General features: G+C 40.1%; 1 protein-coding gene across 3 annotated transcripts in view; it reads right to left on the bottom strand.

Moving 5' to 3' along the window:
• Crebrf (CREB3 regulatory factor) overlaps positions 1–24863 on the bottom strand; it is an 87145-nt gene that overhangs the window by 27050 nt on the left and 35232 nt on the right. For all 3 annotated transcript variants that reach the window (XM_036197922.1, XM_036197921.1, XM_036197920.1), the window contains exons 3-4: positions 23190–23315; positions 19964–21050 (exon numbers count right to left, since the gene is read on the bottom strand). In XM_036197922.1, coding sequence (XP_036053815.1) covers positions 19964–21050; positions 23190–23315 — 1213 coding nt within the window. The remainder of the gene's footprint in view (positions 1–19963; positions 21051–23189; positions 23316–24863) is intronic.

Genomic DNA, 24863 nt, shown 5'->3' on the forward strand with positions numbered 1-24863 from the left:
AGGAAGTGAAATGGCTGGGCAGAGAAAGGCATATAAGGTGTGAGGCAACAGGAACTAGGCCTTTTGGCTGAGGACAGAAGCACTTGGTCTGAGGATTTGTGAAGACAGAATTGGCTGAGGAGCTGGCAAGGTAAGAAGTGGCTGTGGCTTGTTTCCTCTGATCTTTTAGCTTTCACCCTGATATCTGGCTTTGGGTTTATATTAAAAGGCTATTTAGGATTTGTGCTTTCTGAATCAACCTTTTCCAGTAACGTGTCCCATAAATTTATCACCACTCTACCCCAACTCACAGAGTGTCTCCAGCCTTACACTTTTCAATATAAAGGCCACAGTGACCAAGTAGAATTCACATAAAATAACATGCTAACATCACTGGTCTAACATTCAGGGCCATTTATTTTTCTCACAAAATATGTTCTAAGGAACACATTTCTGTAACAGAAGTCTCCCCCTGCCATCCAAATGAATCTGTGGCCAAATTGCACAAAACCATGATTCTGCATTATAGAGACCCACAGAGGTTTCCTAGTGAGAACTTACTCAGGGTCCAAGAATCTGAGCTTGCTTTTATCTAGCAGGGCTGCATAAGGGGATGATTTAGCCATGGGCATGGTTACCATGTGTTTGGAAGGGTCTATACTTGGCTGTGTGGTGTGCTTTGATCTAGCAAGGGGAGGTCTTTTGCCCCACCCCTTGACACTGTTATAAAAAGTCCTTTTGAAGAGGCAGAAGGGACTGTTGGGTTCTATACAGGTCCGCCCAAAGCTATCCTGTGTTTCTGTCTGTCTCCTCTTTGCTATCTTTCTATCTAAAGTTTCCTATCCCTCTCTCCTCCTCATAGGAACCCTTTAAAAGGTGGCAACTGGCCTCCCACAGATGGTGCCAGAACTAGGGACGTGGATGCAGAGGAAGTAAGTAGAGAAGGAATCACCACGGAAGCAGTTGGACATGTCTGGTTTTGTGTTAAGATTAAGGCGGTGGTATTTTATTCTTTGGGAGCAAAAATTGTATATAGAAAAGCTGCAGCAAGAATCTCTCTCTCTCTCTAGGTTTCTCTCTCTCTCTCTCTCTCTCTCTCTCTCAATTTCTAACTATGAAATTAGAAAAAAATGTAGGGTTTAGGTATCGGAATATTGTTTAGGTAGAAACTTAGGGTAAGAGTAGAATTTCTCTAGTTGTTGGACCTGAAAACAGTGTCCAGAAACAAGCAGCCATTGCAGACTTAGCAGTCGGAGAAAGAAAAGCCACTATGGGACAGGGAAATAGTAAGCATATGTTTGTATATTCGTTTGTAGAAAGTTTGAAAACTAGAGGAATTAAGGTAGAACCGAGACGAGTACAGAGGTTCTTGGAGTTTGTAGAGGAGCTGTGTCCTTGGTTCCCTGACTATGGGACTCTGGATGCAGACTCCTGGGGGAGAATCAGAGCCAAAATGCAACAATATTATGAGGAACATGGGCTGGAAAAGATTCCCATGGAAGCTTTTGGCCTGTGGGCATTAATTCAGGACAGCTTAGATCTAAGTACTGAGCAGCAGGGGGAAATTTTCCCCGAGGTGGATACGGATGGAACAAAACCCTCTGCTCTGCCAAAACTAGATGAGAAAGAACACTTTTACAACATCATTAAACAATGAAGCCAAGTTTAAGGAACAGAAATCTTGGGATGAGATAAGGGAGAAACTGAAGGGCTTGAGAGACTTAGTAATTTCTCTTTCTCAAAAATGGAGACTCTTCAGGTCTCTCCTTCTCAGAAGGGTACTCATTTTCCTTCTATAGGGGTGGAATTAGGGAATTAGACTCACCTGGGGGATCATTTATCAGAATGGCAAAGTTACCCATAATTGCCTTGGTGCAAAAACCTCCTGGAACATGGCAAACCTCATTATTAATCCTGCACCTCCCCTTCAAGCTAGTATTAGGGAAGCAGCTAGCAAAGGGAAGGAAGTGCAAAGCTTTCAAATGTTCCCCATAATTGAGCAGCAGGATATCAAGGGAAATATTGTGTGAGTGCATGTTCTAATTGCTTTTAAACAACTAAAATAATTTAAAAATGGCCTGTAATCAATATGGCCCAATTGCTCTGTTCACAGTGTTGTCAGAAAACATTGCTTTAGAAGCCCTGCCTCCTGGGGACTGGAAACAGATGGCCGAAGCTTGCCTGTCAGGTAGAGATTATTTGTCATGGAAAAGCAAGTTTGTGGAGCAATGTCAGGCCAGAGCTGAAATAAATAAGGTCCAAAGGATTCCTACTACTTTTGATATGCTTGCCAGAAGACCCTCATTGGGAGACAGGTCAACAGTTAAATTTTGATGTGGCAGTATATGCTCAGGTTAATGCAGCTGCCAAAAAGGCCTGGAATAAGCTTCCATCATCTGGAAGACAGACTGAGGGTTTATCAAAGATAAGGCAAAGTGTTTCGGGGTTTTGTTTCCAGGCTAATGCAAACAGCAGGCAGGTTAATTGGAGATTCAGAAGCTGGACTTCTGCTTGTTAAACAGCTCACCTATGAAAATGCTAATGGCGCTTGTCAGGGTGCTTTAAGACCTTCTCTGAAACTTCTCTGACTATATTTGACTTTGCTTGGATATAGGGCCTTTGTACAATGAGGGGATAGTCATGGCTGCGGCATTACAGGGAAAAACAGTCAAGGATGTTCTTTACCAGCAAAGAAATTATGACTCTAGGCAAGGGAAAGTTGTTAGATCACCGTGAAGTTGCTTTGGGTGCAGACCAGATGGGACAACATGTCAAGAGGTGTTCTGAAAGGGGAAAAAACTTAAGGGATATCAATAAGGAATGTGGGTTGTGCCTTAGATGCAAAAGAGGGATGCACTGGACTCACAGAAGTCTATGAAGGATAGATACCCAGGGGAATCCATTGGAGGGACCAGCCCTAGGCCTCGACAAAGTAGATCTTTAGGGTAATTCTGTAGTCAGTCTCCCAGTAAAGAAATTTATTCAGGACCTCTATAGAGCAACCACGGGTAGTGCTAGATTAGATTCCAGCTCTCCCATCTGTACAGTTTGACTCCTGAAATGAGGATGCAGGCACTCCCTACTGGTGCTTATGGGCCTTTGCTGGATGGAACTGTAGGGTTATTGCTGGGAAGAAGTACCAACATGCAGGGGGTCTTTGTTGCTTCTGGAGTAATTGATGCTGATTATGTGGGAGAAATTAAGGTAATAACCCATTCAATCAAGGGAATTTCTGTAACAAAGACAGGCCAGAGATTTGCAGAGCTAATTTTAGTTCCTCAGATACAAACAAAAAATCCAGTTAAAAGGGATAAGAGAGCCCAGTGGCAATGGCACATGCCTTTAATCCCAGCACTTGGGAGGCAGAGGCAAACAGATCTCTGTGAGTGCAAAGGCCAGCCTGGTCTACAGAGTGAGATCCAGGATAGGTACCAAAACTACAAAGAGAAACCCTGTCTCGAAAAACAAACAAACAAAAAAAGTGGGGGGATAAGAGAGCAGAAGCTGGATTTAGTCCAGAACTCACTTTGGTTATAAACAGAAAGAATTTCTTACAGATATGGGTGTGGATCTGTCTGTTATCATTGCTAGTCAATGGCCTTCCATGTGGCCAAAGATGGAGACTATTACACAGCTGAAAGGGATTGGTCAAACTCAGAGTCCTGAGCAGAGTAGCAATGAACTCTTCTAGAAAGATGACAAAAGTCATGAAGGAACTTTTTGGCCATATATTGTCCCTCACTTGACTGTAAATTTGTGGAGTCAAGTTGTTATGAGCCATATGAAAGTATATTTATATAGCCTCGATACAGTCATCACTAAACAAAAGGTTCCTGACCAGGAGTTGGTAAAAAATAGTGATTGTCAGATGTCATCTTTGCTCCCTAAAGAAAGGGCTAATAAGGATGGGTTAGAGTATTTTTAGGAAGGGTATTAAGCAGCCTGTACTCCATGTAGATCCTATAACTTAGAAATCTGACTATCTTGTGTGGATAGATCAATGGTCCCTCACCAGAAGAAAAATACAAGGTGTCCAGCAGTTAGTACAGAAATGGTTGGATGGTGGCCATATTGAAACTTCTAATTCTCCCTGAAATTCTCCCATTTTCCTGATTAAAAAGAAGTCAGGGAAATGGAGGTTATTATAGGATTTAAGGAAAATTAATGAGACCATATGGTCAATGAGAGCTTTGAAGCCTGGACTGCCTTTCCCTATAGCCATACCAGAAGACACTTAGAAAAATATTTTGGATTTAAAAGATTGTTTTTATATCATCCCTTTGGCTCCCCTAGATTGGCTCCCCTAGATAGCCCAACACTGCGTCAAATATTTGTCCCTCAAGCTATCGAAAAAGTTAGAGATCAATTTCAGTAAGTTTATATTATTCATTATATGGATCATATTTTGCTTGCACCTTTGGACAGCTTCAACACTGTCTTACTCGTGTAGGGTTGGTTAATTATCACTCCAGAAAGTGTAAAGACCTTTTCAATATCTAGGATCTATACTATACCCTAAGGAACTAAAGCCTCAAAAATTGGAAATAAGAAAGGATGGATTAATAACTTTAAAAATAACTTTCAAAAGTTATTAAGGTACATTCAATGGTTGTGACCTTATTTAAAATTATCTACCAGTGATTTGGAACTTTTAAGTGATATATATATATATATATATGAGTTTCTTTTTTTTTTTTTTAAGATTTATTTATTTATTATGTGTACAGTGTTCTGCCTGCATGTATGCTTGCAGGCCAGGAGAGGGCACCAGATTTCATTACAGATGGTTGTGAGCCACCATGTGGTTGCTGGGAATGGAACTCAGGACCTCTGGAAAAACAGCCAGTGCTCTTAACCGCTGAGCCATCTCTCCAGCTTAAGTGATATTTTTAAAGGAGATAGTGATCCTAATTTGCTCAGACAGTTAACTGAAAAAGGTAGACAGGTTCTTTTGCAGGTTGAGAATGCTATTCAATATCAGCAAATACATTATATTAATTATTATCTATCTTGGCACACACATATCTTGTCCACTAGACATACTCCTACAGCAGTATTATGGCAAAACAGTCCTCTTTTATGGTTATATCTTCTTGTTTCACTAGCTAAAGCATTAAATCCATATTATGAAGCTGTAGCTTGTTTGGTACAGAAAAGCAGGATTGAATCTACACGTTATTTTAGCAAAGAACCAAGTGTGAACAGTGTTCCTTTTACAAAATAGTGAATTGATTGGCTTTCTCAAAATAATGATTCTTGGGCAATTGCCTTTTCTCAGTTTCTAGGTCAAATTGATAATCAGTTTCCAGCTGATCCATTGTTACAATTTATTCAATGCATTCATTTATATTTCCTAAGATTGTGCCAAAAGATCCTGTAAAAGATGTTATGCTAGTTTTTACTGATGGTCTTCCAATGGGAGGGCTGCTTATGTTGTCAATGGAAAAAGCTATATAGTACAAACAATGCCAGCTTCAGTACAAATAGTAGAATTACGAGTGGCAAATATGGTATTTCTGTTTCTTGTAGACAGTTCATTTAATTTATATACAGATAATCAAAATATTTCTAGGGCTCTTCAATTTATAGAAACTGTTCCATGCATTGGGACTAGTAACAGTCAGGTTAGAATGCCGTTTCAGCTAATTCAAGATGCTATTCACTAAAGAAAGCTGCTGTGCTTTCTGGGTCACATTAGAGCTCATTCCAATCTCCCTGGTCCTTTAGCTGATGGTAATGCAACAACTGACAAATTAACACAGATAATTGCACTATCCCAAGTAGAATTAGCTCAACAGTCACACTGCTTTTCATGATCAAAATAGCAAAGTCTAAGAAAGCAATTTAATCATACCAGGGAAGTTGCTCAACAGATAAACAATGTGGGGTGTGTCTAAAATATTTTCCTGTACCTCAATTGGGGTAAACCCTCGAGGTCTTCTTCCTAATCATTTATGGCAAATGGATGCCACTCATATTGCAGAATTTGGCAAGTTAAAATATGTACATGTAACCATTGACACTAATTTGGGATTTTTAATGGCAAGAGTGCAATATGGAGAAGCTACAAAACATGTAATTGCTCACTGCCTGAAGTGTTTCTTCTATACGGGGATACCAAAAATTAAAACTGATAATGGTTCTAGATATAGTAGTAAAACATCTCAGCAATTTTGTTCCTAATGGCAAACTGAGCACCAAACAGGCATTCCTTATAATACTCAAGGACAAGGCAGAGTGGAAAGAGCTCATGGCAGTCTCAAAATGCAGCTTCAAATAATTAAGAGTTCGGAATTGTACCCTCAATCACCACATAATGCATTGAATCATGCTTTTTGTTCTGAGTTTTTTGAATGTAGATGTCCATGACTTTTGCTCAGGTGAAATGGAAAGGTCCTTGCATGGGATTATGGAAGGGTCCTGACCCTGTTTTAATATAGGGTGAAGACAATGTTTGTGTTTTCTCACAAGATGAAAATAAAGCTCAATGGCTGCCTGAGCACTTGGTATGGTGCATGGAACAGAGGAATGTCAGGTCTGATGACACTGTAGCTGTTAATGCTCCCCCAGAGGATTTGGAGTAGAGCAGCCAAACCAGTATTCCTGACACTCATGTTCTATCTTGCAGGCTGAGGAAATGAGGAGACTAAGGGGTCCCCCAGACTACTAAGAAAGAGTTTGGGACAATGGTTTTGTTGCTATTTGGTATTTAAGGACTGAGATTGTAAAAGCTGTAATGAAACAGAGCCTGGAGCCACACCACTTCTGATTCTAGTGGCAAACCAATGCATGGCTCCTTTAAGAGATGGTTCCTGATTCCTAAAGAGCTCTGTAGCAGCTCAGTTACCTTGACAACCACCTTGACCCTTGGGCAGCTCTCCTAGGGAAAGATAACTGAAAGTGCTGCTGTAACTGAGAGTGAAGTTTCAGCAACACTTGTTTGAACTTAGCTGAATTGTTGTATTCAGGGTAGTTGCAACGAATTTGGGTAAAAGGACTACCCCTTGGCCAGCAACTTGCTACTGGGCACACTACCACCATGGCAGTCCACCACTTGCTCCATGATAGCTGGGAGGGCCTGGTGGGGAAAGTGGTTCAGGAAGTGGGGGCAGCACCACCTTGAGTGTTACAGCCCCTGGCATTGGCACTCCCTAAATCCCAGGGCCAAGGGAGTTGAATATAAAGATTCCAGAGCCCCTGATGAATTAGGCTCTGATTTCAAACTTTCAGGGAAACTATAAGACTATTATTAGAACTGACTTTTTGAACTTCAAACTTCAGAAATGGAAGTTTTGAGTTCACCTACAATTTTAACTGTGCTGACTCACGATTCATGTACCCTCTGTCTTGCTGGAAAAATGTAAATAATTCTGTTAAGAGATCTCTTTTGAATGTTTGCTAAAGTATGCAAAGTAGTCCTATAGTTTGCTTTTGAATGTAAGTTTGTAAGAATTTTAATATGTATAGTAATATTCATACTAGTTGTAAATATGTATAGTAATACTCATACTAGAATTATGTTTATCTGTTGATATTGATGAATAATGGTTTGGTGAGGCTAAGGGAGTCTAAGTTTGATGCAGTTGCATCAGGAGTTTATTGATTTAAATAAAAGGGCTTGGCACAGCTAAGGCTGTTATAGACATCTTAGACTCATCCTAAAAGGATATTCCATCTTAGTCATCCTCTACTCCTTTTCTGGGAGGTATGGCCGCTCTAGGGATTGCTATGGTTGTCCCAACTACTTGCAAGCTCTTAGTAGGGATCTGAGTCAGAGCTGAGTTAAGCTCTGTACTTTCCCCTGCCAGCTGGTAGTCAGAGACAGATAAAGTTCCTCTTACTATCTGCCAACCTAAGACAGAGTATGATTGATGTATACTCCATGATGGTAAATCTGATTAGGGAAGAAGGATGACTTAAGACAGATACAATCTATCTGAGGGGTCTGAGAGGCCCTTTAATATATTAAGAAGGGGGAACTGTAGAGACCCTCAGAGGTTTCCTAGTGAGAACTTACTCAGGGTCTGAGAATCTGAGCTTGCTTTATCCAGTAGGGCTGCATAAGGGGATGATTTGACTACAAGTGGCTACTAGGTGTTTGGAAGGGTCTATACTTGGTTGTGTCGTGCACTTTGATCTAGCAAGGGAGAGGTCTTTTGCCCCACCCATTGGCACTGTTATAAAAAGTCCTTTTGAAGAGGCAGAAGGGACTGTTAGCTTTTGATCCAGGTTCTCCCAAAGCTATCCTGTGTTTCTGTCTTTCTTTTCTTCACTATCTTTCTATCTAAAAGTCTCTTATCCCTCTCTCCTCCTCATAGGAACCCTTTTAAAAAGTGGGAGGTGGCCTCCCACACTACGTCTCTAGTTGGCCAAGCCACACAGCACATAAACATATGAAGAGACTCTGAGAGAGTCTGGTATAGTGTTGCACATCTTTAATCCCAGTACTCAGGAGTACTTTAATTACAGTACTCAGGCAGGCAGATCCCTGTGAGTTTGAGGCCAGCCTGGTCTACATAGTGAGTTTCAGGACAGTCAGGGCTATAGAGAAGCCCTGTCTCAAAAAATAAACATGATAATAAAAGAGAGAGACTCTGAGAGAAGCTGGGGAGGCTGCTCCATGGTAGAGGTAGCCACAGCATACCATACAGAAGGCCCAAGGTTCCATCCCCAGCACTGCAATGGTAAATTCCATTAAGTCAAGGATTGTGTTAATTTCCATATAACTAATACCTAATATACACAATGTCTAACATAAAACAGATACTAAAATGTGTTTTGATAAATGAATTCTTGATTCTCTTCTCTAACCCTCTTGTTTTTTGATATATCATCATAATGATCTAACTCACTCCTTGCTGATATGATACAAAGGAAGTTAAGCTTGGAGTGGTGGTGTACACTTTATCCTTGTACTTGGGAAGTAGAAGTGGAAGGATCAGGAGTTCAAAGTCACCTGTAGTTATAAGTCAGCTTGGACTACAGTAAATTGTGTCTCAAAAACAAAACAATGACAAGAAAAAGGAAGTTAAAAACACCGTATTTACTAAAATTCAAAGCACACATCTCCGGCTCATACGGACTATAGGTAAAGTCAACTGTGAAAAATACTCAGTGAGAATTACAAAATAAGCTCTCACTTTTAAGAGAATGAGTTCTTGTTCTTGAACCATGTAATTTTACAACCCCGAACAGTTGTAGCCAGTCTACAGAATAGGCTCTATTATCATTAGGCAGCTAGTACAGAAGAGGAACTGAAACTCTATTTTGCACCTATCCTGGAACTTTGCAGGCTCATCAACTGCACAGCCATTTGCCAAAAAGCAGCATCTCAGCAGCTAGTCATCACAAAAGGGCCTTTATAAACCTATCACCCAAGCCCAGACTAGTGCTCTGACATGAGTATAACTAGCCTTATTTTATTATTAATTAAAAATGTCTTTCTATTTCTCACCCACAATTACTTTTGCACCCCTCAAGTTGCTGTTTAAATCTTTCTTTCAAGAGAAGAAATAATTTGCACCAGAAAAATTTTAAAGTCAAATAACTTCTACAAAATTGTGTTAATTTTATGGTTCAAGTATGTGATTCACTAACATCTAGAGCACTGCCCAAGCAATACTAACCAAAAGAATCACTTCAAGTCAACTGAAGATGTCATCTAAATGCCATATTCATCCAGACACTTGGCAGTGTTATTACTGAGATCCAAAAAGAGAACATGTCTACTAAGTGCCAGCTAATGCATAAAGTCACTGCCTAACTGCTTAAAAAGAGCAATCTCACAACCAAGGGTTATGCTATGTGACCATACAAATTACTAAACTTGTATTCTCTATATGAATCAAAATTTTGAGAAAATGGAAATGATGGTATAGGGATTGAGAATGATGGGATCACCCATATGATCTCAAAAGACTGAAAATGCAAATCTAATGTGGTGTGCATACCAGCATGGTCTGTTAGGACCTCCAGGGAATAAACTGGGAAAAGCTAGAAGATAGCTATCTGAAGCACTGGATAGTGGCTGCAAATCTGTAGTCTAATAGAGAAGTAACACAGAAACTTAAAAGGTCCTTTCTCATCTTCCAGCCATAGTGGAACTGGTATCAAGAAGCAGCATTCTGCAAAGACCCTTATGGGGAAGGCCATCACATTCGAGGCTGAACCCTCAGACATTATGGAAACCATAAAAGCCAAAGTCCAGGATAAGAAAGAATTCTTCCTAATCAACAAAAGCTGATCTTTGTTGGTAAGCAACTCCAAGAATGATGTGCTTTGTCTGACTAAAACATTCGAAGGATTCCACCTTCATCTTGTGTTAAGAAGCTAAGAGAAGTGAGAAGCGTATACGACTTTCAACAAGAATCACCAGCTGGGTGGTGGTGGTGCACCTTTAATCCAAGCACTCAGGAGACAGAGGCGGGAGATTGAAGCCAGCCTTGTCTACAGAGTGGGTTTCAGGACAGCCAAAACTACACAGAGAAACTCTGTCTTGAAAAACCAAAACAACAACAAAGAATGAGCGTTAAGAGAAAAAAGGTTAAGCTGGCTTACTGAAATATTATAGGGTAAATGAAATGGCAAAATTAGCTGCTAAGAGAATGCCCCTCAGATGAATGTACTTCTAGAGTTCTCATGGCCATTCACTTTGACAGACACTACTGTGGCAAGTGTTAAATACACAAAGAACTGACAAAGAGTGAGGTGGGGAAGACTATAGATTGCTCAGCTCACACAGTTGGGTGCCAAGCCTAATTTCCTTTAGTTTGATCCCTGAAACCTACACATTGGAGGGAGAAAACCAGCTCCACAAAGTTGTCCTCTGACCTCCACATATGCACCCAGGCACACACATCTACATCCATATGCAAACACATACCATATATATGTATATATTTTATATATACACACACACATATATATGTATATATACACACATATATTTTGTTGTTTTTTAACGCAGAAGATGGGATTAGTAGTGTGGCTCAGTGGCACAGCATTTGCCTCACCAGAGAGAGCAAAAGAGATAATAAAACAAAAAGTAGAATAGGAAAAATATAGTCCACTTTAGAGGGGCTGGTGCCACCTGGGGAACTAGTAGAGACTGCCAGGAAAAACTTCTCTTATTTATTACTTGAACAGGACAGCCAACACTATCTTAAGAAGACCAAAGCAGCAAGACACAATTTTTGAAAGTTGTTATTTTTACTTTATGTGCATTGGTGCTTTGCCTGTATGTATGTCTGGGAGAGGGTCACATCCCTGAAGCTGGCATTACAGACAGTTGTGAGCTGCCATGTAGATGCTGGGAATTGAACCTGGTTCCTCTGGAAGAGCAGAAAGTCTCTCCAGCCCCGCAAGATGCAATTTTCTTTAACTTTCTTTTTTATTTATTCTTTGTGTCTTTCACATCATGCATCCTGATCCCACCCATCTCCTGTTCCTTCCTATCTGCCCTCTGTCCTTGCAACCTCCCCCACAAAATAAAACAAAATAAAATTTAAGATAAAAAATGGGGAAAAAAAGGAAGGGGAAATTGTGTCATGGAAGCTGCAGTGTGACAGAGTGAGTCACACAGTAAACCCCTTTATCCATAATCTTTACATGCAGGTATGCATTGCAGAGAATCATTGCTTTGGTTCAAGGTCACTTCTCTGCTACACTATTAACAGTGGGCCCTCACTGGGACTCTTCCTAAACATCCACTGCTGCCTTGTGTCATGGAGATTCTGTAGCCCTGGTTCTGCAGGACCTCCCAGCCCACACACACTTGTGCTCCAGCAGATCCAGCATTGCCTTGGCTAGTTCACCCCTTGCAAGGATGAGTAAGGAGTGGGGTCAGTTCTCCCACTTTCATATCCTCAGGGCCAGTTCTTCCACACCTACACCTTCAGGGCCAGCTCTACTGTGTTGCCCAGTTGAGGTGTAGGGGGCCACTCTTCTGAGTACTCTAGTTGATGAGGGGTGAAGACAGTTCTCCTGCTCTTATGACCTCAGGGCCAGCTCTCTCACCTGAGGTGGAGGAATTCCCACCTCCTCCATCCCCCCCACCCCATGCCACCACATGACAGATAAGTAATGGGGACAGCTCTCCCATCTGTCTTAGCCATTGATTGGTGGGGGAAGATGCAATTTTTAAAAGACCCCTTAAGAGTCAAAAGCTTGTGTAGCTAGGTGCATTGGCACATGCCTTTAATCCCAGCACTGAGATAGAGGCAGATGGATCTCTGTGAGTTCAAGACCAGCCTGGCCTACATAGTAATTTCTAGGACAGCCAGAGCTACATAGTAAGACCTTGTGTCAAGGAAAAGAAGGAAAAAAAAAACAAAAAAAAAACAGCTTGCCAAGCCAAGACCCTTGGTGAACCATACTCTTGTAAAACACAGGATAAGAGTTACCAGATAGCCAGGCGGTGGTGGTGCAAGCCTGTAATCCCAGCACTCGGGAGGCAGATGCAGGTGTATCTCTGTGAGTTCAAGACCAGCCTGGGCTACCAAGTGAGTTCCAGGAAAGGCGCAAAGCTACAGAGAAACCCTGTATCGAAAAACCAAAAAAAAAAAGAGTTACCAGATTATATGCTAACACCTGAACAGCACACTGATTGAAAATGTGAGAAAGTCTGTATCAAAACCACAAAGTACTCAACAAGGTAGAAACATAGCTGGAGACAGAGTTAGCAAAGGAATATAGACATAGGTTCCAAGCAGCCTCAGATACTGGTAGAACCATCCAAAAACAGACCAATGACCTATGACCCTCTCTGTGAAAGACCACTCAGGGTGTAATAGACATCTGGGAGGGCAAGAAGGACCACTGAGCATTGAGACTGCAACCAGCAACCGGGGAAGAATGCATTCAGACTCTACACCCCACCAAGCTCTCCCTGTTACAGTTAATACTTCTTTATTCAATACCCAGTGTCAATTTAGCAAAGTTAGTTCTGCCCTTCTGTTGTCTTACTTCTATCCCTCCAATCCCCCAAGCCTACATTCTTTGCCTTTTTATTTTCCAATTGGTAGGTTTTAACCGAAGAATATAGGTTAGCCTGATTAGCAGGGTCTCCTTATCTCAACATCCTGAGACCCAGGAATCTTTTAGATTATCTGATTGCATCATCCCCCCCCCCCCCCCCCCCCCCCCCCCGAGAAAGGATTTCTCTGTATAGCTGTGGCTGTCTGGAACTCACTCTGTAGATCAGGCTTATGGAACTCAGAGATCTGTCTGCCTCTGCCTCCCAGGAGCTGGGATTAAAGATGTGTGCCATTGCATTTCTTTTTAATTTAATTTATTTATATTTTATATGAGTGCTCTGCATGTAAACTTGCATGACAGAAGAGGGCATATCAGATCCCACTATAGATGGTTGTGAGCTACCATATAGTTGCTGGGAACTGAACTAAGGACCTCTGGAAGAACAGCCAGGGCTCTTAACCACTGAACCATCTCTCTAGCTCCCTGACTGCATTTCTTTATCTCTTCATTCTCCTTTAGATAAACTGCCTCATTATGTCCTTATTTCACCTTATCTATTTACTTTTCCTTCCTCTATTTTTTTCTGTATCAACCCAATACTAATCACTAACCCTTATTTTTCTATTTCTACTCACCTGATAATAACTAACATCTTCATCTGTCATGCTGTCAGTGTTCCTTTATTTACTAAACAATTAGAGCTTAAGGGGTGATTGTTTCTTGGCTATAACTGTAAATTCACAGTGGGCCTATACTTTGCTAGTGATTTTTTTTCCTGTAGACAGTATTTTATTTTCAGAAGTGTACCAAACAACAGTATAGCAGAGCAAAATGACATCTCAATCCTATTTCAACCTAATCTCTCTCAAATGTTTTAAACACATCTACTGGAAGAATCAGTGATTTAAAAAGAAAAAAGATCAACCAACAACCTAATCCCAAATGCATAAATCCCAATGTAAGAATATGAAAACAAAAAAGGCCACATGATCCCTCCAAAATGTCCAATCCCACAGTAATGTCCTCCAATGACCTTGAATTAGATGAAATCCCAGACAAAGAATTCCAGAGAACAATTATAAGTATGTTAAAGAAACAAAGAGGATATAAACAAATTCCTGAATGAATTCCAAGAGAACACAAATAGCTAAATGAAAAAATAAGTCAACACAGAATAAGAATGCTGGCTAGTTTTTAAATGATAAAAACAGGCTAAAAAAATTTATGACCACTAAACTAGCTAAAGGAATGCTCCAAACTAAAGAGAAATATAAATCCCATGGAGGGATCTGCCAGCCTTATAAGAATGCACGTTTTCTCTCATTTGGGCTTCCTAGATTTTACATAGATACATAAAATCATGTATGACATGAAAATACAAGTGATGCTAGGGGAATAAAGGGAACTAATATAGTTCCTTATGATGTGAACACTAAACATAAAATTTTTGTTGCTACTTATTAACTGTTATTTTGCTAGTTATCAATCATAATCTAAATATCTGATATGCAGGACATCAGACATGCTATCCCCAAAGGGGTCACGACTTACAGGTTGAGAACCACTGTAGTAGGGTATGAAGAGACTATATTCAGTATACATTCTTGTGTGTACATGTGGAAGACAGAGGGAGAATATGAATAATAATATCAAAGAACTATAAACAAGGACTGCAAGTGCACCACAGTGGTAGAACATTTCTCTAGCATATGTAAGTCCCTAGAGGTTTGTTCTCTAGCACCTCAAAACTATATTCAGACATCCAGAAACCAACAAATTCAGTAAATCCTTACCTATCAACACTCAATGAAAATACAAAGTAAAGTTAAGTGTGGTATAGAAATGCCTCTAATTCAGAACTTGGGAGGGTGAGGCTGGAGGACACAAGTCCAATGCCAGACTGATATACACAGTAAACTTCAGGCAAAAGAGACACTGAAGTGGAAGTGAGATGGGAAAGTGGTCCATTGACCTAGAACAGACTTTAAGCAACAAGCTATCGCTAAAGACAAAGAAGAGCTGTGCAGACTGATAAGAGGAGTCAATTCATCAAGGAGTCAGAAAACTTGTAAATCTACCCACATCAAAACACCTAACTATATAAAGCAAATAGTAACATTACTGACCAGAAAAAATGCGTAATTTAGTGGTGAGGGGCTTAAATACTCCCCATCTTTGCTAACGGATAGATTAGAAAGAATGAGTAAGGACATAGCAGACTTGAACAACATTAAAGCAAGATGGATATACACTGAAGCTTCCATCCCACAGCAGCAAACTACACATTTATTTAGAGAATACAGAGCATTCTCCAGGACAAACTGTTAAGCTACTACTAAACTAGTCTCATAAATTTGTGATGAAACATACCATTTTTTTCTCCTGACAATACAAACACACACACACAAAAAACAACCCCAAGACAACAACAAAAATGTTTTAAGGCCGGCAGTGGTGGCGCATGCCTTTAATCCCAGCACTTGGGAGGCAGAGCCAGATCTCTGTGAGTTCGAGGCCAGACTGGGCTACCAAGTGAGTTCCAGGAAAGGCACAAAGCTACACAGGGAAACCCTGTCTCAAAAAGCAAAAAAAAAAAAAAAAAAAAAGTCAGGCATCATGATATTTCTTGTCTGTAATCCCAGCATTCAACTAGGTATGACAGGAGATCTGATATGAACTTAAGAAAAACCTGTGCTACAGGCTAGGCAGGACAATACAGCAAGACCTTGCAGAAAGAGGGAAAGCAGGAGAGAGTGAGGGAAAACAGGAGAGGGAGGGAGGAACAGATAGGTACTATAGAACAATAGCACAGATCAAGTGAAGATAGTTTTCCTTTTAATTCTCTTGACACAAATGTAGAGAATTGCACATTTAACACACAAACGTTATTTGGTTTAGGAAGAATTTGAGTAAAAAGTACCTTAAGTTTAATGTGGAGGAAAATAAAGGAGGAGAAGAAGAGGTGGTATAGAGAAGGAAAAAAGAGGAGGTAGGAGAAAGAGTATGGGGAAGAAGGAAGAGGAGAAAGCAAGGAAGAAAAGAGCAGAATGGAGAAGGCCATAGATCCACCCCAAATTTAAAAAAAAAAAAAAAACAGATAGAAGAAAACATGGGGAAAGTTTCTTGATATTGATCTGGCAGATGAAGATCTTAGGGTGGACTCCCGAATAATAGGGTGATATAAGGAGAAACAGAAGAATGGGGTGTTATCAAACTAAAAAGCTTGAGCACAACAAAACTAATCAAAACAGTGAAGAGACAGCCTATAAAACAGAATATGTGCTAACAGTATATCCAATATTGAGTTACTTACCCAAATAAGAACCCAACTTACAAACAGGATAAAGGACCTAAACAGGTATGTCTCAAAAGATATCCAAATGACCACCAGCAAGTATATGAAAACATTCTCAATACTAGTAATCATCAACAAAACACAAATAAAAATATATACCACACTAGTCACAATGACTCATCAGTAGTTGGACAGCAACTGTTATCAAGGAGATGGGGAAGAGAGAATCCTTGTTTTATTGTCAGTGAAAATGTAAACTGATATAGTCATTATAGAAAGCAGTTTGGAAGTTCCTCAAAAAAAAAAATTGAAAATAACCTGGCATGTCAGCATAAACCTCCAATCCCAGGGCTCAGGAGGCTTTGTAGCAAGAGGACTCTAAGTTAGAGACCAGGCAAGGTTATATACTTCAGTGCCAGTACAAAGTAGATTGCCAGACCTTTGCTCAGAAAAGGCAAGCCAGAGGGTAGGGATATGGCTCAGTGGTGCAAGACTTGTCTAGTACATGCAATGACCAGGGTTTGCTGCCCAGTACAGAAAAACAAAAAGAAACCAAGGGCTACAGATACAGCTCAGTGGCAGAGTCTAGTTGCCTTCAGAGTATACTTGCTCAGCACAGAATACACAGGTCCCGAGTCTGAGCACCAGCATCTAAAATAGCTAAATAAAAATAAAAATACCAAAGGATCCAACAATCCTACTTTTCTGAAAAGATGTCTGGAGAAATGACTCAGTGATCAAAAGCACTTGCTGCTTTCAGAAGACCTGAGTCTGATTCTTAGTATCCATGTCAGGTGGCTCACTGCCTGTAATTCCAAGTCCAGGTACTCTGACACCTCTGGCTTCTGAAAGCACCTGAACTCAGGTGAACCTACACACACACACACACACACACACACACACACACACACACACACACACAAATTAAGATTTGTATTTTATATGCAGGAGTATTCTGCCTGCATGTATATATGCATACCACATGTGTGCCTGGTGCTCAAAGAGGTCAGAAGAGGACACTGGACCTCCTGAACTGGAGTTACAGATGGTTGTGAGCCACTGCTTGGGTGCTGGGAACTAAATCCGGGTCCTCCATAAGAGCAATGAAAGTGCTCCTAACCCCTGAGCCATCTCTCCAGCCTCACACAAACATAATTTTTTTTTTAAGCTGAGGATTGAACCCAGGGCCTTGTGCTTGCCAGGCAAGCGCCTCTACCACTGAGCTAAATCCCCAACCACACAAACATAAATTAATAAAAACAAATCTTTTCCTGGTTTGTTTTAAAAGGACAGATGTGTATCTTTAACTTCAGCACTCAGGAAGCAGAAGCACAGAGATCTCTTGTGAGTTCGGAACAGTCAGGGCTACATAATATCATATTTCAAAAAATTAATAAAAATGTAGAAAGTTCTTGAAAGCTACATGCACTCCTATATTCACAACACTCCCTAATATCCGAGGCAAATGTAGACATACAAAAACTTATGTATACAAATACACACAATATTACTTATCCTTTAAGGGTTACATTTATGACAAGTAAATTTACTTGTTATGCCAAGTAAAGCAGCACAGACAGAGAAAGACAGACTACAAAGTCTTCACATGTAGAATCTAAAGTCAAACATAGAAGCAGAGAGCATGGTTGCTAGATGCTGGAGACCAGTGGGCATGTGAGGTGGTCAAAAAGCAATTTCTGTTTTGAAGAGTAAGTCTAGAGATCTAATATACAGACATGATAGCAAATGTAGTTAATACTATACTGCTTAACAGAGTAGATCTCAAAAAAAGAAAACAAGATAATTATGTCAAGTAATGGATGTTAATTAGCATGTAATAACCACAATGTAATAAATACATCCAAATATCATGCTGTGTATCTTAAATAGATCTCAATGCAGTGGCACAGAGTCAAGGAAAAGCAAAGTCACAACCAACATGGCTTGAAAGCACAGCCACTGCTTGCCTTGAGACACGACATTTACTGACCCTGGGATCCACCTACTCATAAGCACAACTGGAGAAGGTACTTCCTTCCCCACATTTCCATTCCCCTTACTTATCTTATCCTCTCTCTGTTTACACTCCCCTTAGCACATGACCCTAATTCTATACAACAATCTCATGCTTAGATCTGATCTGCCAGACTTTAAGAGCCACACCTGAATAGGGGATAGAGCTACAGAAACGAATCCTACTCTATATACCCAGCCAAATGTCCCTTAAACATCTCAATGACGATTTTATCAATGTACTATGAGAAAAATGGTCCTGGCAAAGAGGAAAGACAAAGTAAACCAAAGAAAACTAAAGTAAACCAAAGTGGAGGAAAAGGTATACATCCTTTTCCTCCATTTTTAACTTGAAGTACTTTTCACTTACTTAAAAACTACCCAAATCAAACAACTTGTGGTTTCAAATGCATAAGACTAAGCACTTGAATTTAAAAAATGATGGAAAAGGAAAAACATCTTTCATGATAAGAGAACTTTGGAAGGATGTAGCTCAATCATAGCATATGGCTTACCTAGCATTATGTGAAGCCCAGGGTTTAACCCAATACTGCATCAGCCACACCCATACCCACCCAACTTGTGCACTCGAGGACACACACACACACACACACACACACACACACACACACACACATATACAGGCACACATATACAGTGCTGTACTACCTATGACACAGTTACTGTCCAGTTTCAGAATAATGTCAACATTTAGAGTACCTGAAATGCCAGCAATCACCATTTTAAACAAAAGGGCTCTTTGATAACTTACAGTTTCATTTAAACTGGTTTTATGCAGAATTATTAATATCAAAAATAATTTTGAAGCAAGTAACTTTTGCTTAAACTTGAAAAGCTTCACTTCTTTGTGCATTTTTAACTGTGTGCCACTTGGCCATAACATTTTCATAAATAGTGTCAGCCAATAGTGGCTACAGCCCAAACATGTAAATGATAAAATGAAGCAGCTCCCCACAGAGTCTGTTTCTTTTCTCTTTCATTTACATGCACTGTACAAAAATGAAGCATCCGCTTTCATGTTCTTCAAACTGCAGCATGAACTTTCTCTTCTTCTTTTTTTTTCCTATTAGTTTTTTTAGAGACAGGGTCTTACCATGTAGTCCTGACTGGCCTGGAATCAACTTTGTAGACCAGGCTGACCTCAAACTTGTGGGGATCTTCTTGCCTCTGCCTCCAAGTGTTGAGATTATAGGCACGCACCACCCAGGTATAGCATGTATTTTCTTAAAAAATACAGCAAACACAAGAAAAGGCTTGCCTTCAAACTGTCATTAAGTAGGCTTTTGTTAGCTATAAGCATGAGGGGTATGAGCTGACATCCCTTGGCTTACTATTCTATACACACCTATCTTAGCCCCAGTAGAGGGGCACAAGCAAAACAGGGCATTGTATTTTAAATCTTCGCCTAAGTGTTCAAGAGGGGGGCAAAGTAGGTCATTTAACAAAAAATAATTAAGAATAAGCCCTCAAAGAATCAAGATACAAATTATGACATAGGCACAAATGATTGTAAGTATAAACAGCAGCTTTCAAGCTATGTGAATAGAAAAAGATACTTTTGATGCAAATAAAGACATAAAGTTACTTAACCCCCAAACTAAAATAAAACATCCATCCAAAAAGCGTTCTATTTCAAACAGTGAATAGAAAGGTCAATTTAATAAGCTGCGAGAGTTATACCTGGTTCAGAGAATGTGTCGCTAATATCATCATCTCTGTCATCCTCATAATCCTCTTCCTCTTCTTCCTCCTCATCATTTTCAGAAAGCTCATGCTCACTGCCAAACCCTTCATCATGGTCTTCATCATCAATATCATCTTCATCATCCTCATCATCTTCAGGTCTGCATTTGGTCGGGTGTTCCCTCATGTCGTCAGAGACAAAAAGAGAATAATTGTGCTCTTCTTTTTTCTGGGATGAATCTGAAACAAAAGTGCTGGCAGAAAGGCTACCATTCTCTGCTGTGGCAACTGGCCCAGGACCACCCTGGGGCAGAGGACTAAGTAATAGTTCCTGGGTTTCTCTGAAAGGCAAAGCAGGTGTGCCATGCCCCTGACGAGGCTCCATTCCCCTTCTCTCCTGTCTCTTAGCCACAGCTCCACAGTAGCAGGTGTTCTCCTTGGCTGCATCTGTATGTGCCTGGCTTAGCAAGGGCCGGCCCTGTTGTACAGGGTTGATCTTGACCTTTGCCTTTTTTACATAGTCTTTACATTCAACATGAAAATTCACCTTTTCATTATGATACATGTTGGTCTTCACCATGATCTGTGTGCTTGAAGTAGGTTTACTTGCTTTTTGGACACAGTCTGACGATGGGACCTCAGCCTGAAGTGTCTTTGAAAAACACACAGGGGCAGCTGCTCTACTTGTGATCTTTTTACTAGAGAATGAAGGGGGCAAAGGATTTTGTTTGACACTGAAGAGTGAATCGGGATAATAAAGGGAATCAGAAACAGACTGAGAGTCCTCACTATTAAGCTGAGCCAATGTTGGAGTTTTACTTATGACCTCTTCATCTTGGTAAGGACTAGAAAAGTCATCAAGACCCAGGTAATCCACTTCTTTTGTCCCCCAGATGTCACAGCTGGTTAGTTTGGTGTACTTAGTTAAGTCTTCACAGTATGTATCCCACTGTTCCCAGTTTGAGGTTAAAGCATCCTCATTATCCAGGACATCTGTGAAAGACTCCAGATTTTCAATGTCTTTGCAGTCTTCCAAAGAAAGAAAGTTGTCTCTAGGATTCTGTTGATAGTTCATCTCTCTATCCTAAGGAAGGTTTAAAACGGGAAATCACATACCATGCTTTAGGAAGAAAATATTCACCTCCATCCATACCTGCAAATATCAAAACAAATACTCTACCTCTGGTCTGTTTTAAGATAAAGTCTACTGACATGATTCCTTCTCCTTACATATATACACCTTCATTTCACTGGGCAAGAAAAAGTGGGAAAATACATTGAGAGACTAAAGTATGGGTCCTCTTGTGATCTTAGAAGCTCTCTTTAGAAATTAACTTCAAGCAAGAAGCAAGTACTGAAGACCTTACCTTTATCACAGAATACCTCAACTTTAGGAGGAAATTAATTATGAAAGCAAAGAGACCAGAGAGCGCCAAAAGTTAACTGTAAAATTGTAAAACCTTGTATAGAACCTAGGTAACAATTCTTGGCATGGGAAGTCAGATATTCCTCATGGACTACACAGATGTGACTTTACAATGTAGCAAAAAAGCATACATGGAGTGGTAGCACACACTATTAATCCACTCAGAAGGGAGAAGGAGGACTATTGCTGTGAGTTTGGGGCCAGCCTGGTTTACATAGCAAGTTCCAGACTAGCCAGGGTTATGTGGTAAAACTGTCTCAACAACAAACAAACAAATAAATAAAATGTAGTTACATTCTACAGACATGGAATAAGTTGAGCCCTAGTATACTAATATAAAAGGCTACTTATCATTTTTATTTTTAGAAAAAGCAAACTCCAGCTGAAGAGAAGGCTCAGTGGGTAAAGGCTCAATGCCAAGCCTGACCACCTCAGTCCAACCCATGGGACCCACGTGATGCAAGGAGAGAACCATCCTCAGTCATCCTCTAACCTAAACACATACACACAGACTAAATAAATGTGGGGGGAAAGCAAACTAAAGGATACGAGTATATTATCCATCCACAGTAAAAAGCATATTCAAATGTTTACATATTCATTGTATCTGCTAGCAGTAGTTACACCTTTTTGGGAAAATCTGAAGAGTAGAGACTCAGAAAGGGAATGGATTTTCAGTTTTCCAGTTTACTTTGTTCCACTGAATTTTCAGTTTGCATTTATTTTAGGTTGAACTGTGTGTGTGTCTCTGTATGCGTTGAGTAACTTCACTTAAGTAATTTATATATACCATACCCCACTTTTATGGGAATATAATTAAATTGTTCATGAATTCACATATGTGCACTCAAATTCATATTTTAAACCTCACAACCACCTTTAACTCCCAGCTCCAGGGAGATCAGACACCTCTGGCTTCCTTGGGCACCTTCCCTCATGTGTACAGTTAAAATGTAAGTTATTTTTCCTCCCTTATGTTAGGCATGATGGCACAAGCCTTTAATCTCGGCCCTCAAGAGGCCAAAGTAGGCTTGAGGCCAGCCTAGTCTATATAGAAAGTTCCAGAACAGCCAAAGCTACAAAGTGACAGAGATCCTGCCTTAAAAAAAAAAAAAAAAAAAAAAAAAAAAAGAGGCAGGGCTGCAGAGATGGCTGCAGTTAAGAGCACTTAGTGCTCTTGCAAAGGACCTTGGTCCATTCCTAGCACCCACATGGTGGCTCACAAATGTACAGTTCCACAGAATCAGACATCCTCTCTGGCCTCTATGGGCACTGCATACATGTAGTGCAAAGTACCTCCTGACATAAAGTATTTTTTCCTCTTGGGAATTTTGTGTCTACCTCAGAAACTTGGAATAGCTTGGGGCTACTTATCTGTCTTACCATCTTTACCATATGTCTTGTGTATGTATAATTCCTTAATTTGTGTGCTAAAAAGCCCTTTAGCAGTCTAGCATATCATACACACACAGCTTACTTTCCTTATGAACAACTAAACTTGAGGACAGATAACCTCTTCACATGCTACTTTAATCAATTTGGGTATCTTTCTGAAATTACTAGACTAAGTCACAAGAATCAAACCTGGGCCCTAGTCACACCTTTTTCCTTTTCTTAAAACCTGATCTGTATGGCCCCCACAACCCTTCCTCAGCCTCTCAGGTAATGGTTTTACCTCTGGGAGCCTCTATATCATATACATTATTTTCTCTTTTCAGATATTTATTAAAAAAAAACTCTACAACATCATTTTGATTCCAAATCAATTAAAACTAAAACCAAGAAAATGTTGCTTACCAGCTCATACATGAAATCTGGATCAGAACTGTTGGCTAAGAGATCTGTGCTCATCAGAGTCTGTTCTGAAAAGGTGTGGCTTCGAAAGGCATCCCCAAAAGGCGGGTCCATTCCGCTTACGCTGGGCTACAATAAAACCATTTTCACTTTAGGAGGTTAAAGGCAGCTTCAAGTCCAACTTACTACACATATGCCTGTCCTTATCCCAGTACATAATTTATTTCAGTAAATAATTCTGTCTCCTTTGTAGCACACACCAAGGACTTTAACTAGCACTGAACATGGACCTCTATGAGGAAAGCAGCCAAGAGGTATAGAAAAAAAAAATCAGAACAGAAATTCTTAACTTCTAAAAATTGAAGTTTGGTCACTAGAGACAGCATACAAGATTGGGCTATTTATTTATGTATTTATTTATGTAATTATGTATTTATTTATGTATGTATGTATTTATTTACTTATTTTATTAATTAATTTACCAGAGCTGAGGACCGAACCCAGGGCCTTATGCTTACTAGGCAAGTGCTCTATCACTGAGCTAAATCCCCAACCCCGGGCTATTTATTTTTTAAACTATATAAACATTTCTTAAAATCCTTCTCTAACAAGACTGTTCTAATTTCCCTGAAGTAGAGAATGTTCTCCTGTTTTCTTAGGGCTGGAGCAGTAGTAAGTCAAATTTAAACTATATTCCTGAGTCCAATGTCTTACTTCCCCAAACAAAGATAATTATTTGGGTATCTTTTTATAATTTTATTTTGGGGGTGGGAGAGACATGTGGAGGTCAGCGGATAACTTGCTGAAGTCAGTTCTTTTTTATCATCCTGTGGGACTGGGAGACTAAACTCAAGCCAATCAGGCTCCAGGGCAAGAGCCTTTAACCCATTAGCCACCTTGTCAGCCCAATTTAGATTATCTTCAGTCCAACCAACAGGAACAATATAAGAGCCTCCAAACTTTCTAAGACACAGCTGGAAATGTGGACTTCATCTCCTGGTTTCTCTCTCTCCTTTTTATATTTCATCATCTATCCAAACCACTTCAGCCATACACCCCTCGTTCAAATAAAAGAAAAGCCACACTCTGAACTCTAACTGCAATAAAGAAAGTAAGAAAGACTAGAAACATTCTTCTTACTCACCCACGAGGTGGTGCAGCAAAGAAGAGTTTTATAAGGCATTAGCAGTCTATGCACCTACTTTCTCCTTACATACCTCCCACCTGACTTGCCTTTTCTGTGTTCCCTAGGTATTTCAATATCAGCTGGTTTGCTTTGCTTTAGTTTCCTCAGACCTTCCAAAACATTGGGGTCTTTCTTCCTAAAAAAAAATTCGTTTAAGAAAACAAGTTTTAGGCCAGGCGGTGGTGGCGCACGCCTTTAATCCCAGCACTTGGGAGGCAGAGCCATGCAGATCTTTGTGATTTTGAGGGCAGCCTGGTCTACAAAGCAAGATCCAGGAAAGGCGCAAAGCTACACAAAGAAACCCTGTCTCGAAAAAAAAAAAAGGAAAAAGAAAACACATTTTAGAGCCCTAAATCAAGTAGTCAATAAACAGCAAACCATACCTTGTTTGGACACAAACTCTAAAAAGGGACATGTGGTCCTTTTGTCCCAGACCTTGGGATGGACACCGCCTCTGAACGCCAGCCTCTGGTCTTTTAAATATCAGTTAC

Source organism: Onychomys torridus, chromosome 8 (genome assembly GCF_903995425.1).
Source record: "Onychomys torridus chromosome 8, mOncTor1.1, whole genome shotgun sequence".
NCBI lineage: Eukaryota > Metazoa > Chordata > Mammalia > Rodentia > Cricetidae > Onychomys > Onychomys torridus.